This window comes from Clarias gariepinus, chromosome 18 (genome assembly GCF_024256425.1).
Source record: "Clarias gariepinus isolate MV-2021 ecotype Netherlands chromosome 18, CGAR_prim_01v2, whole genome shotgun sequence".
Taxonomy (NCBI): Eukaryota; Metazoa; Chordata; class Actinopteri; order Siluriformes; family Clariidae; genus Clarias; species Clarias gariepinus.
Window position 1 is genome coordinate 24,260,603 of NC_071117.1, and position 18,531 is coordinate 24,279,133.

An 18,531-nucleotide genomic window follows, 5' to 3' on the forward strand; every position below is an offset into this window, starting at 1 on the left:
AAGGTATAGCTCTAAGGAAGCTTAGATGTTAAAAAATTCTATTTAACAACTTTGCAATAAAAACTTAATGTAAAATCATGTGAAGGTTTAATGTACAGTATGTGACCATGTGCAATAACACACACACACACACACGCATTTATGCATATACAGTTGTCTGGCTCTTCTTGTCCTAAGCATTTCATTGTACTGTTATCCCCGTGTTGACATGCATATGACAAATAAACGGAACTTGAACTTGATAGAATGTATTTTTTGTCCAGTACATTATTTTACAGTTTTATTAGTTAGCTAGATGTTCGCTCTTTTAACCAAACATCATTGTACTAGCTATCTTTCAGCAATCATTTAATGAATTTGACATTATTGTTGAACCATGTGATCCCTCTCAAAATGATCTCATTGCAAGCAAATTATTTTTGTGAGTTTTTATTTATTTATTTATTTATTTATTTATTTATTTTCTCCTGTCCGTCATGCCTCAGATAATCCATCAGCTCTGCTAACACTGAACCTGTGCAGGAACTAATTAATGCTCCACCTGTCTGCTGTATAAACACAGCCTTTGGTGTCTCACCCAGTGTCCTGCTCTTCATTTACAGCTAATTAATGCTGCATTAAAACTAACCAAAGCTAGTCGTTGCATTGGACAAAACATTCCATTTTCAATATTAGCCAAGTTGGCAAAAAAATAAATAAAATTACTTTAATTTATTACACACAAAACAAGCCAGGTGTGATGATTTGGAAAATGAGATTGCCTTTTGTATTCCAGCTCCTACAGGGACATCTTATCCCAAATGTGGACACTGTGGACGAGCCTGAGATGGGCAGCGGGGACAAGGACATGGTGTTTAGTGGAGAATGTGATGATGAAGATGGCTGCTGGGGGTCTGGTGATGGAGCTGGCGAAACCCACACCATTAAATCACCCGGATGTAAGTACTAACATCATCTAAAAATGCGGAAGTTCAGGACAAGTTATTGTTCCTAATATAATGGTTTAATCATCTCACACACAGGCATCTAAGTATCCCATTAACTAACAGTTATTATTAGTTATGATGACTGTTTACCTCCTCTCCAAACCATCCAAACTCATTCAGTTTGGCTTGTGTCAATTTCCAGCCATTCCTACCCCCCACCCCCCTTCACCCACACCCACCCGGTTTGTCTGCACAGAATAATAGGGTAAATATGAATAACTGTGATTAGCATTCAATCAATTTCAAACATTTACAGAGCTGGAATGCTGCCATAATGCAACAGGCCCTTGGGTTCCTTTTCTAGGATAAACTTTTCCATTAGTATTAAAATTCAGATGCCTTAAGAGAGAGAGTGAGAGGGAGAAAGAGATGAAAGGGAATTGAAGTTGTCTATTTCCCCCACTCCATTATGGGACTGATGGTGCAGGGATTTGGAAAGACGAGTTTATTAAAGGGTCTGTCAGTGCAAGCACTGCACGCAAGTTCTCTGCTGATAATTGGTGTAAAATTAACCAGTGCACCATAGAACTGAGCAAGTGGTCTAGTGATGAATAGACAGATGCATGGATTGATGGGCTGATAGATGTACTAGACTGGATGGACACACAAACCAATGCATAGGTTAATGGATTAATGTTTAGTTCATATGAGGGGTGTTTTGATGGACAGAGTGATGATTGGATGGTTGGCTGGCTAGGTGGATAGACACATTATTGGAATGATGGTTGGATAGATGGTTTTACTAATGCATGGATGAATGTTTTTTTTATAGGTGATGAATGATGATAAACGGGTGACTGGATGAATTTATAGATGGCTCTCTGGGTAGATAATTGGGCAGAAGCATGCAGGGATTGCTGAATGGGTGATTGGATGGGTTTTTAGATAGATGGATGGATGAATGGATGGATGGAAGAGTAAATTGATGCATTTTTAGGCTAGATGGCTAGATGGATCATTAATATATGAATAAATGGGCGAATTGGTGAATGGATGGATTTATTGGTGGCCAGTTGAATTGATTTATTGTCAGATGGAAGCACTGATGAAGGAAAGGATATATTGGTGGATAGAGGGATAGGTAAATGAATGGATTGACAGGTGATTGGTAAATTTATTAGTGGATGTAAAATTGGATTATTGTATGAAGGAATTTATGTATTTAGAGGTGGCTGCACTGATGGATGGGTACATGACTGGATTTATGGTTGGCTAGGTGAATGGATAAATGGATGGGTTGTTAAATGCATGCATGGATGGATGGGTTTATGGATGGATGGATGGATGGATGGATGGATGGATGGATGGATGGATGAGCAGATAGATTTATAGGTGGTTGGCTGGATGGATAAATTGGTAGTTGGGTTGAAGAATGGATTAATAGGTGGTTAGCTGGATCTATAAATACTTGTATGTGGATGGACGGCTGAAAGAATAAATACTGTAGATGGATAAATGGCCAAGTCAATGGATGGTTGGTTTTCTGGATTCCGGATGTCACACACCATAACACTATTCTCATATTCCCTAAATATCACAGCAGTGCTGCTATGAAATATGATCACTGAAACAAATCGACTCAAATTCCTCCAGTGGATATAAAAATGCATTTTATTCCAGGTGTTTTTTTTCCTCTAACAGATGAATAAATGTCATGTAAAGTAATGGTGATTATTTATAGATAAAATGACCCGTTTGGTCTTAGCCTCCCCTGTTTTCTGACCCAAGTGACTCAAAATCAATCTCTCCAGCTGCTCTTTTCATCTGGCTTTCATTTATCTCTTGGACACACGTTTTTGATTAATCGCCTTCCCTTCTTCTGATGTCAAGGGTCACCGAAAGGCAACATCATTGTGTTCCACTTACATTCTTCGCACCTTCTTTTGTTCCGCTTTTTTTCATCATCAGACCTTGCCGTGCCCCCTCACTTATACTGTATCAAGCGCATCAGTTCCTCTTGCTCCATGTAGTTTATATAAATTTAGTGCTAATAAATTAGATTTGTGACTTTGCAAGAAACTGAAATCAGGTTTTCTACCAGCTTGTGTCCCACTGAGTCTTGCTAAGCTTAGGCTTAAACCTATATCTTAAACCTTAAATCACTTAAGTGGACTCAAGACCATTTGAAAAGAACTTGGCTTTTAATTAGGAAGCTAACAGTTGATAAGCTAGCAAATTGAAATAATCGACAGCTACATTTCTAGTCCTACGCTTATTTTACGGCTTAAAGGGGCAGATTGTTGCAAAGGTTAAAATTCTGAAAAAAAAAAAAAATTAAATCCTGATTTGCATGTTATCCGTAATCAGGATTTTGGATTTATATTAAGTATGCAGATTCTGAACGCATTAGGCGTATTTACATAAATAAATGTCACTTTTTGAAAAGCTCCCGATGCAACATGTGCTTTTAAGGATATCCTATTGACACCCCTGCCAAAGATTTATTCAAAAGGAAAACACAACATCCTCATAAACAGCAGTTTACTCCGGAGTGATTTAATCAGGAGAATAAACGCTGAATGTTCCCTTTTATTAAACAGCAAAAAGACACCATTTGTATCTTAATCGTTGAGGGCAATGAAGACGGACACGCTTTAATGTGCTTAATATCCGTCGCAGCCCTCCGGCTTTTGTGCGCATTAATTACAGTACACTCCAGGACAAGCTCACGCCCTGTTTATTTATTTATTCTTTCAATTATTTATGCGAGCGACCCAGAGGCCTTGTCGTCAGATCCGCACGAGCAGAGCATAAATATTTTGAATCGGATTTGCATGCCGGTATCTCGTGCATAATTTTAACATGTCTGCATTCAAACGAAGGCGATGACCTTTAATTGACCTCATTCCATTAATACCGCTCATTTTTGCATTTCTTATCTCCAGAAATGAACGCCTTCCCCCAAGTGCCTTGTTTGTTTGAACAGAATAATCTGCTAAATATGATTAGCTTTGATTAGCGGTAATGTGATTTACACTCGCATTCGGTTTCTAAATGAAATAATTATATAAAAATAAATAAAAAAAAAACAGAAGAAAGAAATCCCTGCTAATCCTTTTATTGCATGGGGTTTGTCATTGAAATGTAACCCCAGTTTATGCCTAAAAAGGATGCTAATTTCAGATGAATGAAAGTGCGAGAATTTAAATCAAAGCTACAACTTTAACTTTGTTCCACATGGGGAAAAAAAAAACAAAAAACAAATGGAAAAACTGGATACGTGTTGGCTAAGTGCTTAAATAAGCTATCAAGGGCTAAACTGGATTGCACGAGCAAGTTTTGGGTGTATGGTGAATCCAGGAGTGTATGATGGAGCTAAAGGGCGCCGGCGGGTCGTTGGCAGAAACGTGAGCTATCGATCATAGGAAACAGAGGAGGGTTCTTTAGCAGCGTTAGCGCTAATTAAAAGCCCGTGTCAGGAGATGATGATGATATAATATGACTCTTCAGTTCATCAGCAGAAGGTGTGTAATGACGGCCGAAGGTGATCTCTCTCTCACACGCACCTGATTAGCCGTAATGATCTGCAGGATTGGTATGGATCCCGCTAATGGAGCTGGGAGACTGTCGAAGGGTTTCGATCGGTCCTGTCCTGAGACGACACTTTAACACTTTATTGATCTCCTCTTCATTTTATATGACACATTTCTGACCGCTCTCCCCCTTATTTCCGGTGGATAAATGGTACCTTCCATTACACATTCACTTTCCTTACACCAAGGCACATGGATACATTTAGGCACGGTCTAAAGCTTGTGATTTTTAAGTATTATCTATATCTCTCCACTGTGACTCTATTAACACATGTCCCAATAAGCTTTCACCATAAACCTTAAAGGGGGAATTTAAAAATGCCTCACTTTCCATTCTTTCGCTCTTTTCACTGGTAAATTTGACATGTCCATAGGAGATGGAGACAGTTCTGTTTCAACTACGATATGGACATTTCTTAAAGCCCTTTAGAAAACTGCCAGCTAAAAGACATCAGTTGCAGCTAAGACATCAGAAAACTGTTTACCTTTGATTAATAATAGTTAACTCTCAATACGTCTTCTCACAGTGGAGAGAAGACATCTTGGAAAGTGGCACAGTAGGTGAGTGTCACAGTTAAGAGAAGACTTCCAGGAAATATTGAAAAAATACCATAAGTTAAATTCAATTCAATTTTATTTATATAGAGCTTTTAACAATGGTCATTGTCTCAAAGCAGCTTCACAAAAAAGAAAGAAATTATAATAATAATAATAAATTGTGTGTGTGTGAGAAAAATGTGTCTAGATAATAATTAGATGAATGAATGATGAATGAAAGGTCTCTGATGAGCAAGCCAAGGGTGACGGCGACGGTAGCAAGGAAAAACTCCCTGAGATGGCAATAGGAAGAAACCTTGAGAGGAACCAGACTCAACAGGGAACCCATCCTCATCTGGGTGATAACAGATAGAGATGATATAACATCATGTGTGTTATGCAGCTAAAAGTTCAATATAACAGAATTTTTTAAAATAAACACGAAGTCCAGTTCAACATAGGGATGAGTCAGTAGGTGCAGAGGGCAGGGGGGGTCTGGATCACTGGGAGCACAGGAGCAGGATGTGTAGCTTCAACCATAATAAGGCAGAATCCAGCTGGAGCTGGTCCTTCTCTGGATGCCTTAGGATCCTCGCAGGCTTGGCCTTTGTCTACTGAAGCTGGTACAATCTCAAGATGCCTCGGGATGGGTAAAAAAAGTACAGAACAGATGGAGAGAATTAGCGTAGTTGCCATTCAGGATAGATGTACTAGAGTATGAAGTTATGGGATGAGTTATGCGTATGCCAGATTAAAGAGATGCGTCTTGAGTCTACTTTTAAACTGGGAAACCAGTGTCTGAGCCCCGAACACTGTCTGGAAGGCTGTTCCAAAGCTTTGGAGCTAAATATAAAAAAGCCCTACCCCCTTTTGTAGATTTTGAAATTCTGGGAATTACAAGAAGTCCAGAGTTTTGTGATCTTAAGGAGCGTGGTGGATTATAGCGTATCAGAAGACTGGTTAGGTATGTGGGAGCTAAACCATTTAAAGCCTTGTATGTACAGTAAGTAATACTATTTTGTAATTCATTCTAAACTGAGCTGAACACTTTCTATGCTCGCTTCGGCGCTGCAGCTAAAGACGCTAGCGATGCTAATGGTAACGGCTGCAGGCAGGAAGTCACTGCCAGCACCGGAAACGCGTTCATCATCACCGAGCATGACGTGAGGAGAGCCTTCAAGAGAGTGAACACCAGGAAAGCAGCAGGACCAGACGGCATCTCAGGCCGTATCCTCAGAGCCTGCGCAGACCAGCTAGCACCTGTGTTCACAGAGATATTCAACATCTCTTTATCTCAGTCGGTGATCCCCACATGCTTCAAAGAGTCCATCATTGTTCCTGTCCCAAAGAAACCACATCCTGCTTCTCTCAATGACTATCGCCCTGTAGCCCTCACTTCAGTAGTGATGAAGTGCTTTGAACGCCTGGTCAGAGACTTCATCATCTCTTCACTACCAGACACACTGGACTCACTACAGTTTGCATACCGCCAGAACTGTTCCACAGACGATGCAATCTCTCATCTCCTCCACACATCACTTACTCACCTGGACACTCGGAGGGGGAATTATGTTAAAATGCTCTTCATCGACTACAGCTCTGCATTTAATACCATAATTCCCTCCACACTCACCACCAAGCTGGAGCACCTGGGACTCAGCTCACCCATGTGTCAGTGGATCACTAATTTTCTGACTGGCAGACCACAGGCAGTAAGGATGGGCGGACATGTCTCAGCCTCCCTCACTCTCAGCACTGGAGCCCCCAGGGTTGTGTTCTGAGCCCCCTGCTGTACTCTCTGTACACCTATGACTGCGTGGCCACTACCAACTCCACCGCCATCATCAAGTTTGCTGACGACACTGTCGTGGTGGGCCTGATCACCAATAATGATGAGTCGGCCTACCTAGAGGAGATTGGAAATCTGGAGAACTGGTGCCAGAGAAACAATCTCCTCCTGAACATCAGCAAGACAAAGGAGCTGATAGTGGACTTTAGTACAAAGCAGGAGAGGAACTACCAGACCCCCATCATCAATGAGAACCCAGTGGAAAGAGTGGACAGCTTCCGATACCTCGGTGTTCACATCACGCAGGACCTGTCATGGTCCTGTCACATCAACACTGTGGTAAAAAAGGCCCGGCAGCGTCTGTACCACCTCAGACGCTTGAGAGACTTTAGACTGCCCTCCAAGGTGCTCAGGAATTTCTACTCCTGTACCATAGAGAGCATCCTGACGGGAAACATTACGACCTGGTTTGGAAACAGCACCATGCAGGACAGACGAGCTCTACAGAGGGTGGTGCGATCAGCTGAGCGCATCATCCGCATTGAGCTCCCTGACCTGCACTTGATTTACAGCAAGCGGTGCTGGACCAAGGCCAGGAAGATTGTGAAGGACCTCAGCCATCCCAAAAATGGACTGTTTTCTCTTTCGCGGTCTGGGAAGCGATTCCGCTCCCTGAAGGCCAACACAGAGAGACTGAGGAGGAGCTTCGTCCCGCAAGCGATACGGTCTCTCAATCACATCACACCACACAGGAGTAATATCTTTTAAACATTGACACTGACTGGACAATCATGGACACATTCATGCAATACATATTTACATATCTGAAGCCATTGCACATGTCACTTTATACAATACATGTTTACCTGCCATTGCACATGACACTTTGCCACTCTGACACTTTAAGACATTTCAATGCCACTTTAAAACATTTAAAAAATTTTTTATATATATTCCCCCCCCATATTCCTATATTCTATTTTTGTGATATTTTTACATGCCCTTATTTGTACAGTTGTTAATTTTACTAGTTACATTTATTTTCCTTTGTATTTTATTTCTTTATTAATATTTATTCCTTATATATAGTTTTTTATTTTCTTTTTAAGGTCACCGGCGGTCGTATAAGCATTTCACTGCATATCGTACTGTGTATGACTGTGTATGTGACAAATAAAATTTGAATTTGAATTTGAACTGAACAGGTAGCCAGTGCAGGGATGATAGTATTGGGGTTATATGATCATATTTTCTGGATCTGGTGAGAACCCTGGCGGCTGCATTTTGGACTAACTGTAGCTTGTTTATTGAGGATGCAGGACAACCACCTAGTAATGCATTACAATAGTCCAGTCTGGAGGTCATGAATGCATGAACTAGCTTTTCTGCATCAGATACGGATAGGATACTCCTAAGTTTGGCGATATTTCTAAGATGTAAAAAGGCTGTTTTTGTGATATTGGAAATATGATTTTCAAAGGACAAGTTACTGTCTAATATTACGCCCAGGTCTTTTACTGTTGAGATAGTAGTAACAGTACATCCTTCTAAACGCAGGCTGAATTGTGAAGGCTAAGTACTGCAAACCTTGTTGCACCCAACTAACTCGTACAGTATATTTTAAGTGCATCACCCATATATATATATATATATATATATATATATATATATATATTATACATTATCCCATATTTATCCGTAGGTCTTGTTCTATAGAATTTAACCAGGTCTTGTACTGCGGTGAACAAGGGACTTTCCCCTTACAACTAATTCGAAAAAAATAAAATAAAAATAAAAACAGTTTAATAAAAACAGGATACACAAAATTGCTTAACTTAAGTAAACATTTATTAAATAAATAAACATATGTATATTTTATTCAAGGTATTTATTCTACATTTTATTCTACATTGCTCTGTCTAGACCTGATGAACTGAAGTAACCCCAAATCATAACACTGACTCCAGAAGCTTGAACTGTGGCCACTCTGCATGATGGGTACATTGCTTTATGCACTTCAATTCTTACCCTTACCCACCCATAACTCTCAAATGGGGTCAGTTTGGACTCATCAGAACACATGACCTTTTTGCATTGCTCCAATCTTTATGCTCCCTGGCAAACTGATGCCTTTTTGTGTTCTAATGAGTCTCAATAACAACTCTTCTGGAGACACAGCTGTTTAGTCCTAATTCTGTAAGTTCTCATCACATTGTGTGTGTATGGAAATGTTCTTAGTTTTACTATTAAACATAGCTCTGGTTTTTACTGTTTATTCGTTTTACCATGGAACAAGTTCTGCACTATCCTTTCAGGTTTTCATAATGTATTGAAAGGTTCTTAATACGGTTCCAGTCATTTTAAATCTCCTTAGCTGTTTTCTTTGCTTAATGCAGCCCAATATGTTAACCTTCCTGAATTGGTGAATGTTTTTTGGCCAGGCAGTATACGCTGTTAAAAATAATAAATAAATAAATAAATAAATGGTTAGTTAAAAAAATCGCACAACTTTTACCCAACTTTTTGAGGAATTTGCTGTCCAAACTATATATTTTACACTGCTCTTTAGTTTACACATGTAACCAGTTTAAAATCTTGTGATTCAAATATTTAAATCAGCTTAAATTCGTGTAAGCTCAATTAATTATATTTCTCTTTTCATCTGATCAAAAAAGTAAGTTGTCTCCCATTGTAGCTCATTGACGTTATTGGTTCAAATGATTGTTTTGCTATAAAAACTGGTTAGCCTAACAATACCCCAACAATTAAAGCACACAAACATAACTTAGAAAAACTTTATTCTTCTGAAACTAGTCAAAGTTAAAACAGTAATCTGAATAAAACTGGAGAATACAGGTTCTATTTTGTTTAAAGGTCAATAAAATCACTCCTTAAACTGCTGCATAGTCACTCAGGCCCTTAAGGGCTACAGCACCCTCCAACACCCCAGCAACTTCCAACAGCTTGTTCATGCTCCGTCCAGTAGGTCCAAAAGACCATCCGTCACCCGTCTGACCCGATCCTCCACAGCAGACCTCTGGTTCATGAGAACAAGAGAAGACTTGTAAACATAAAGATAAATACAGTTCACATAATATCTAGTTATGATAAAAAATGAAAGATGTGAACAAGCCTTTATCTACCAGAATGTGTAAAAGAAGTGTGTTTCTGGAATTCTTATGATGGCTTAAAGCTACGTATGTACTGTACAGTACTTAAACCTGTGTGTGCCGGGGGGGAGCAGGAATCTGTTGCTGAGCAAAAGTCAAGGCAAATGGGGGGGGGAGAGATAGATAAGGGTATGAAAGTTTAGCTCGCTGATTTCTGTAGAGTGTGGTTACATGAGGCCTAATGTTAGCTAATCTCACCTCAGTAATGCCAGGGTGCCTCAGTATAACAATAGGCAGAAACACACCAGCCTGACAAATATCTAACAGGTCCCTTCAATAACCTTCCAGGAAACAGAAAGGAGAAATCCAACAGCTAGATTAACTTTTTACTGTCTATGGTTTTGCTTGGCGGTTGGCATCCAGCAAAAGATGCATTATTACCACCTACCGTATTGGAGTGTGGAACTGAAGATGCACAGTTGATCAGCTTAATATGCCCAGGCGTCAGCCATTAAAATGGCAAAAAAAAAGCCTGATTAATCAGTCGACCTCAAGTCAATACAATAGTAAATAAAATTAGCCTGGATATGAAAGACCTGTATAAGCTTGTGAAAGCATCCATGTTTGCCAAATATGAAATTAATCTCTTTGGCTGAAAAGGCAGTGGAGGTCTCTCTCAATTTTGTTAAGTAAAAAACAATGGCAATCCTTTTAGATAGGATCTCAATGGAGGAGGTGCCTATCAGCAGTGTTGGATATCTTTGGAAAGACTGCTGAGAATTTATGTATCAGGTGTCTAGGCACTTTTGGTTTCCCAGCAAACCTGTTTAATCCAGGCAGAATCTGATTATAGGTCAGATTATAGGATTATGTTTCAGAGAAAAATCCCTAATCCACTAACTGCCTGGAAGGGAGAGAACAAAATGCCTAGAAAGTGACCTGGATGAAACATAAATACCAAGAAAGGAGACCCCAACCCGCCAGGAACTGCCATCCTGGTTGTCTGAACTTTCTAGAACAAATTCATAAGGACATCTTCAAAAAAACTCCAAATAGGATGGAAATAAACAAAGCGAAATGGTGATAACTATTGTAATGCAGTAGCATCAGGGATAGACATAGAAACTAGAGGAAGTAAAGGAAGTTAAAAACATCATTGTCCCAGAGGTAAAAGAAGCACTTGGGATCACGACCATCATGTTCAAAGGCTGATGAGATTTCAGGAATGAGATCATTGACCTTATTCTGTAAAAAGCAATCTAAGGAACAACAAAAACTTCTCCATCCACTTGAACTCCCCGGAGATCCTTTAGTAGAAGGACTATATAAGGGAAGGAGAATAATCAATTATTTGTCACATGTACTTTACAGCACAGTGAAACTATTGTTCACATATCTCCATTAGGGACCTGGGGTCAGAGCGCAGGGGGATGCAGTCCACAGCCCCCCTGGAGCTCAACAGTGGCAACTTGGCCATGCTACTGTAGGGCTCGAACCCCCGACCTTCTGATCAGTAACCCAGTAACCCACAGCCCTAACCGACTGAGCCAGCACTGTCCTTAAGGAGAAACGTATAACGACCACATGACCTACCAGGAAAAAAGGAGGCACTAAGTATATGTCATAGAAGAAGCAGAGAGGATCAATAAAGTGTTTTCTGAGGACAGGAACAATCGAACCATTCAGCAAAGTTTCAGCTGGATTCGTGAACAGTTCTGCAGATCGTTAGACCGTCTGCCTGTGCAAGAGATCACCTTTGCCCGTCATTACACACTTATTGCTGATGAACTAAATAATCATATTGCATTGTTTTAGTAAGAGAAATAGTGTACGGTATCCCAGCAGGTCTCTGATGGAAGGACGGAAAGATTTGAGGATGAAGTTCCTGAAGTGAATTTGGTCACCCCACCAAGCAACCCTTTTTTTTCTTTTCTTTTTTTTGTTTGTTTTCAAAACATAACTGCAATATTATCTTCCTTTCCAGCCATGAGTGTCTGCAGGAGGGAGAAAATGATTTTTTGCAGACATTTCCCTGTAGAGAGAGATGTTTGAACCATTCTTTTTGAAATGTCTTTGGTTATTTTCTTTTTTTTTTTTCACTTAAGATGAGACTAGCTAATCTTTCCACTAGGAAAGTAAAACATGTAGGAAATCTTGTTATTTCCTGTATACATGTACATAAGTGTGTACTTAGGCATGAAACTTAACATACTAGACACCCATTGTTAGCCATCGGATTTATTTTTAATTAATGATGATGCAAATAATTCATTGTGTAACCGCACCAGTGGAGATACTCTTGTTTCCTTAGTTAAGTAAATTTTTGCTAGTACTGTATTTCTCAGGGCTCAACATTAGGTCATTTTCTGCCCCGATCACCCCCCCCCCCCCCATCTTAAAAAAAAAAAAAAGCACACTTTTTCTCCCTATACCTGCTCACTGAGTGCTGGCCTACAAGTAACCAGATGGCTCATTTGGCTAATAAAGAATGAAAAGGCCAAGCACACATCATGCTGAAGAGGAATTTTAAGGAAGGACCCAGTGACAGAAATACCTTTCAGACCCACGCCTGAGTCTGGAAATAGTCTATATTTTCATGAAAAGTAGACCTTAATATGCATACTTCTGTTTACATGGTCTGTTAAGGCAAGGGTGTGTGTGTGTGTGTGTGTTTTGCATTTGTCTAAAACTGGCCTTTCCATATAATGAAGACAAAAATGCATACAGTTCTTAATTTGAGATTTCCCAGGATTGTAAATCATACAAATAGGAGGGACATGCACAAGGCTTTACAGGTACGTAGGGCAAGTACAGTATATACAAACATATATATACAGTGTGTACATCTCTATATATCTATCTATATATAGTTCTGTGTAAAAGTCTTAGGCACCATATAATATGCTGTACCAATTTTGTTATATATGTTTATCTGATCGGTAACCCGATCAGTGTGTGTGTGTCTCCATAATTATTAATTATTTATTGGAAACTTTGTCACACTCGCTCCTTTCTATTTTTATGCAAATCCCAGGAGCGTACATTAGATTTTTTGTTTCCATCTGAAAACTGGTCTGTCTTGTACTATATATATTTATTTTTTTACAGCCATGCATATATTCTTCTGTAATGTTATTTATTAATTAATTTTAAGTTATATATGAAAATACTGAATGATTTTGTGCATAATTATGCAGATATAATAAATATATATAACAAAATTGGTCCAGCATATAATATGGTGCCTAAGACTTTTGCACAGTACTGTATATATATATATATATACGTATACGTATTTATATATATATATATTTTTTTTGACTTGTAAAATGAGCAAGTCTTGATTTACGAGTACCTAGTATCATGTATCACGCACACGCTTCCTGTTTTGATGCAGAGCATCACGTGATCACAACTGAGCTAATGTTTTTTCTCTCTCTTGCGCTGTGGAATTGTGGGTAATCGTCTCCCCTGCTGGGTCTTAGTGCTCGTCTCTGTGTACTATTTACTATAACACTGTGACCACGTGTGTGCGCGTAAAACATATTTATTTTGTGTTTGTAAGCGCGTGTGTACTGTTTTTTTTTTTATAACACACGTGTGTGTGTCCATGAAAAGCAAAAGAAAGTCTCTTTAAAGAGGTTAAAGATCCATTTTCTCCCTCTCATTTGTTGTGTGTGTGTGTGTGCGCAGGCATAATTTGACACCGTGCACCTTCACACACACTCTCGCCTTTACACCCCCTCACGCTCTCTTGGCTACACACACACACTCTCTCTCTCTGCTCTACACAATAACACTTCTCTGTCGCAATTCTTTTCACAGGTAATGTGCAGGTTCATTTGTTTGTTTGTTTTACTTTACAGCAGTGATTCCGTTAGCATACGCTCACGCGATTGTCATTTGCGATGTTCCAAAACAGTCTTTGCATTAATGTGTGTGTGTGCGCGCACGTGTGTTTATACAAAATTAAAATGGGATAGGAGAAGGGGGAGGCTGATTCCTTCTCTTACTTTACACACACACACACACACACGCACACACACGCACACACACACACACAGTGCATAAATGGAAACACTTATCTGTCAGGATTTATATTTACTTTTTTAAAACGTGATTTGAAACTTGAAGAAAAATTGTTGATAGTGTTTTTTGTAAATAACTAATCATGCAAAACTTGTACAAATTCTTCATGTGGTTTAATTCCACTGTATAGTATACGTTTTCACTAATTTCAAAACCTTTTTTTTTTTTTTTTTGGTCCTCAAATGGACAGAAGCTGATTAATATACAGACTTCATACTTAATAACTTTCAGCCTCCTTGTGACTGAAAGTCTTGCTTTGCTAATTAGGGCTGAAAAGGCCATGCACACTTTCATTCTGAAGGGCACTTTTAGAGCCAAATTCGGTGACAGTTACACCTTGAGAGGCGCGAGGAAAAACAGTCTCTCTCATTACAAAGGTGAGAGCGAACAGTCAACACCTTTGTCGTCTGTCCTCAGGATCTCTTAATGAACTTATGAACTCCACAGCTCTCTCCACACCATCTTCTGCCTCTCCACTTATAGCAGTGCACTTTAACTGACATGAATGTCCGTCCATCTGGAAATTTGCAAGACCTTATGAATGTACAGTATCTACAAGTGCAGTGGTGCAAAAAAAAACTTTAACTTTAAACACTAAGATGTAACTGACTTTCATGTGGACTGTCCTAGGAAATGAAGACTAAGACTTACTTCTGCTTCACAGGATAAGTTCATTAGGCGATCAACCTCAGAAATTAACAAATGGCCGGTTAACAAATGAGACCTCAGATTCAAGCCTACATGGGTTCTTTAAAGACTCAACAAGCCAGGGGTAGCTCAGTGGTTAAGGCATTGGACTATGGTTCGGAAGATCTCAGGTTCAAACCCCACAACCACCAAGTTCCCACTGTTGGGCCCTTGAGCAAGGCCCTTAACCCTCAACTGCTCAGATGTGTAATAAGATAAAAATGTAAGTCGCTCTGGATAAGAGTGTCTGCCAAATGCCTAAATGTTAATGTCAACAATGTAGAAAAGGACCAACCAGTGAATTGAGGAGGGGTGAAACTTCAATTAAAATATTGCTTTAACTGTTCCAGCTATTTATCTCTTTTTCTATTTTCACAAGCTCAAAAGTAATTAGACAATGCTCTTAAACGCAGCATAATGACCAGCTGTCCAGTTCATTATTACTTCATGAACTATTAAGGACATACAAGGTCTAGAGTTGATTCCAAGTGTTGAATTTGCACTCAATGCCTGCGCATGGGAACTCTAAATATGTCATCCAAATAGGTCTTAATGCAAATAAAAAGAGGCCATCATTAGGTTGAGAAAAAAAAAAAACTAAAAGTAAATTTAGGAGTGGCCTAATCAACATTCTCAAAGAGAAAAAATTAGCCACATTAATGAGCTCAACAACACCAAAAGGCATAGAGGACCGCAAAGACGAGCAAGGTGGACGATCTAGAAATTATTTTCTTGGTGAAGAAAAAACATAAAAAAACCTTGGCAACATCTGGAACCCTTTGGAAAAGGTAGGATTTTTGGATCAAAGTCTACAATCAAGACATGCATTCTTTAATGTAGATACATGTGGTACTGGTAAAACAGGCAGATGAAAGCAAAATTAACTTGAACCAGACTGATGGGAAGAGAAAAGAGAAGGAGAAGAAGGACTCATGTTCCAAAGCACATCACATCATCTGTCAAACATAGTGGAGTGAGTGTTTTGGCTTCCTATGAAACCGGGTCACTGGTGTTTATTGATGATGTGACTGCTGACAGAAGGATGAATTCTGAAGTATATAGAGCACTACTCTCTGCTCAGAGAGTCACATGCTGCTAAACTTGATAGGACCGATAGCACTAAAGAGTATAGACAGATAATGGGTCGAAAATAATAACTTGGCAATAAGCAACCCCGAGAACTTCTTAAGGTAAAGAGATGTAATGTTTATAAAGAGCCGAGTCAGTCACCTGACCTCAAGCCAGTTGAGCTGCTTTTCACAAAAAGACTCAGACGCAAGCAGCAACTAAAGCTGGCTGCAGTAAAAATTGGCAAACAGTCTCAGGAGGGGAAGCTCAGCGTTTCATAAAGTCCATGGTTTCCAGACTAAAAGCATTTTTTTTTACTGTTGAAAGGAAGCATTGTTTGAGAGGTGAAATTTATTTCCCGTACACCCAGAACAAAAGTGCGTGAAGAAGCTAAAATCCTGCACATTTTAATGGGTGTTTAAATGTGCTATGTGTCTGATTTGGGACACAGCCGCCCCTTGCATTAGTGTCTGTGTATGTGCTTGGATGTGAAAATGCCGTTAGCTGAAGTGTGTATGTGAGGACGCGCTGTGGCGGCGTCTCTGTGTGGGTGAAATCGAGTCGGAGTGTAACTTTAGAGCTTTGTCGTTGAGGGATCAATCATTCCCTCTGCTGAAGAGCCATGGGTATTTTCCTGAGAATTGATTTGAAATGGGTCCAAAGGTTTAAGTGAAGGATGGGCAGTGCTCTCTCTCTCTCTCTCTCTCTCTCTCTCGCTCACGATCTCTGAGCGCTCTCTCTTCTCCTTACCCAAGTTTGTCCTTGAATGTGCTGTGACTCAATAGCAGAACCCAAGTGATGTTCATTCGCTGTGGCTTCCCCTTATAAGGAAAATGTGACTTTATTCTCACCAAGTGCCCTCAGTGCTGAAATAGCAGGTGGGGGAGAGGGAGCAAGAACACTGCACTAACAAATTTAAATTAAAACAAATTAACACCCATTCTCCGCACAATCACCAGTCTGCATGCCCAGTGTGCTTATAGCCACAGCTATAAAAAGGATGGATATTCTGGAAGTGGAATCAGCAGAAGAGCTCCAGCCAAACAGTCCATGGCTGTATTCCAAATTCCTATAGTAGGTTGTGTTGGTACACAAATTTTGTACAATTTGTGTGTGGTATATGGTGTTTAAGCAGGGGCACATTTGCATGGGAAAGACATTTATGTTATAGATTGGTATTAATGTGTTGTGAGTGTGTTTTTAAATGGGACAGATGGGTGTGTCTAACAGGTAGGACAGATGGGTGTGCTTAAGACGGTAGGCAGGTAGGTCTTTGGTTGGACAGATGGGTGTGTCTTTAATTGGAAAGATTGATATGTTTTAGATGGGTGTGTCTTTTATGGGGACAGATGGGTGTATCTTTGACAACAGATGAGTATGTCTGAGTAGGTTATTTGGTTGTGTTTTTAAGTGGGAATTATGGGTGTGGTTTGTGTGGGATGGATAGGTGTGCATTTGTCGGGACAGGTGGCTATGTCTTTAGACAGGACAGTTGGACGTGTCTTTGGTTGGACATAGATGGGATAGATGGGTGCATCTTTGATTAGGATGTGTATGTCTGAGTAGGACAGATAAGTATGAGTGACAGATGGGTGACAGATCTTTATATCTTTGTGTCTTTAAATGAGGCAGATGGGTGTTTCTTTTAATAGGACTGATGGGTGTGTCTTTGGATGGGACAGATGATTTTGTCTCTGCTTGGGACAGATGAGTGTCTTTGAATGGAACAGGGATACATGGGAAAAATGTGTGTCTTTAAATGGGACAGACAGTTGTTTCCAACATAGATGTTTCCAACTACACACCCTTCTTTCTTTATAGGACATAAAAAAACGCTTCATCACTTTACTGTTGACACGTCCCAAACCATACACCCTATTCTCATTATGTAGGCCATTTTTAATGCCACACTGCATTGAGTATTCATCATTTAGACACCAACCTGCTGCACGAGTGCTCTTTATTCACAGCACAGCTGTCAAACTCGCAACCCCCCCACCACACACACACACATTGGATGGTAAAACACACTCCTGTGTCACTGTGCAGTCATGTTCCAATAGGTCGAGACATGTGAGCTCACCAGATTTGTCACCCTTTTTGTCACTAAAGTATCATCAGTCCCTTCTGAAACAATTTCTAAATCATCTGCATTTTTTTGGCCCTTCTGATCCAGACTTTTATAGAAGTCTGCTAAACCCTGCAGGGAGGGAGGGAGTGAGGGAGCAGTGATAAGGAGGAGAGATAAAAGAGGAAATGAACAGATTGCTTTGATAGCAGCATCTTGCATGGTGAAACTATACTGTGCTCTCAGTGATGTAATGAGTCATTATAAACATATTTTCACCTTCTGCTCAGCTGTGTACATTAGTCTTAGCATGCTAATTGAGCAAAAATTATAAATAGCAGAATTTCTCAGGTTGTCTGGGGCATTCCCGATACTCACAGCTAAAGCTCACGCTGTGTTCTAAAGGCTCACTATCCCTTAATCTATGTTTGATACAATAAGGTATCAAAAAGATATTTAAAAAATGAGAATGAATTAGACTATAGGACAAGGAATGTGGTATAATAAGAAGTTGAATTGAAAGATAAAACCTAACCTATGACAGAATCAGGATAAAAAAAAAATAGACCTATAAGAAAAACTAAATTGACATAGAATCATGTAAGAACCTCTATTATACAGTAAAACTGCTAAAATCAGAAATGGAACGAGATCCAGAATTTAA

At 39.6% G+C, this 18,531-nt stretch overlaps 1 protein-coding gene across 1 annotated transcript in view; it reads left to right on the forward strand.

Annotated features, from left to right (window-relative positions):
- Window positions 1–18,531, forward strand: part of gpc5a (glypican 5a) — a 107,260-nt gene that overhangs the window by 66,074 nt on the left and 22,655 nt on the right. The window contains exon 8 of the mRNA XM_053476643.1: window positions 776–938. Within this exon, the coding sequence (XP_053332618.1) occupies window positions 776–938 (163 nt within the window). The remainder of the gene's footprint in view (window positions 1–775; window positions 939–18,531) is intronic.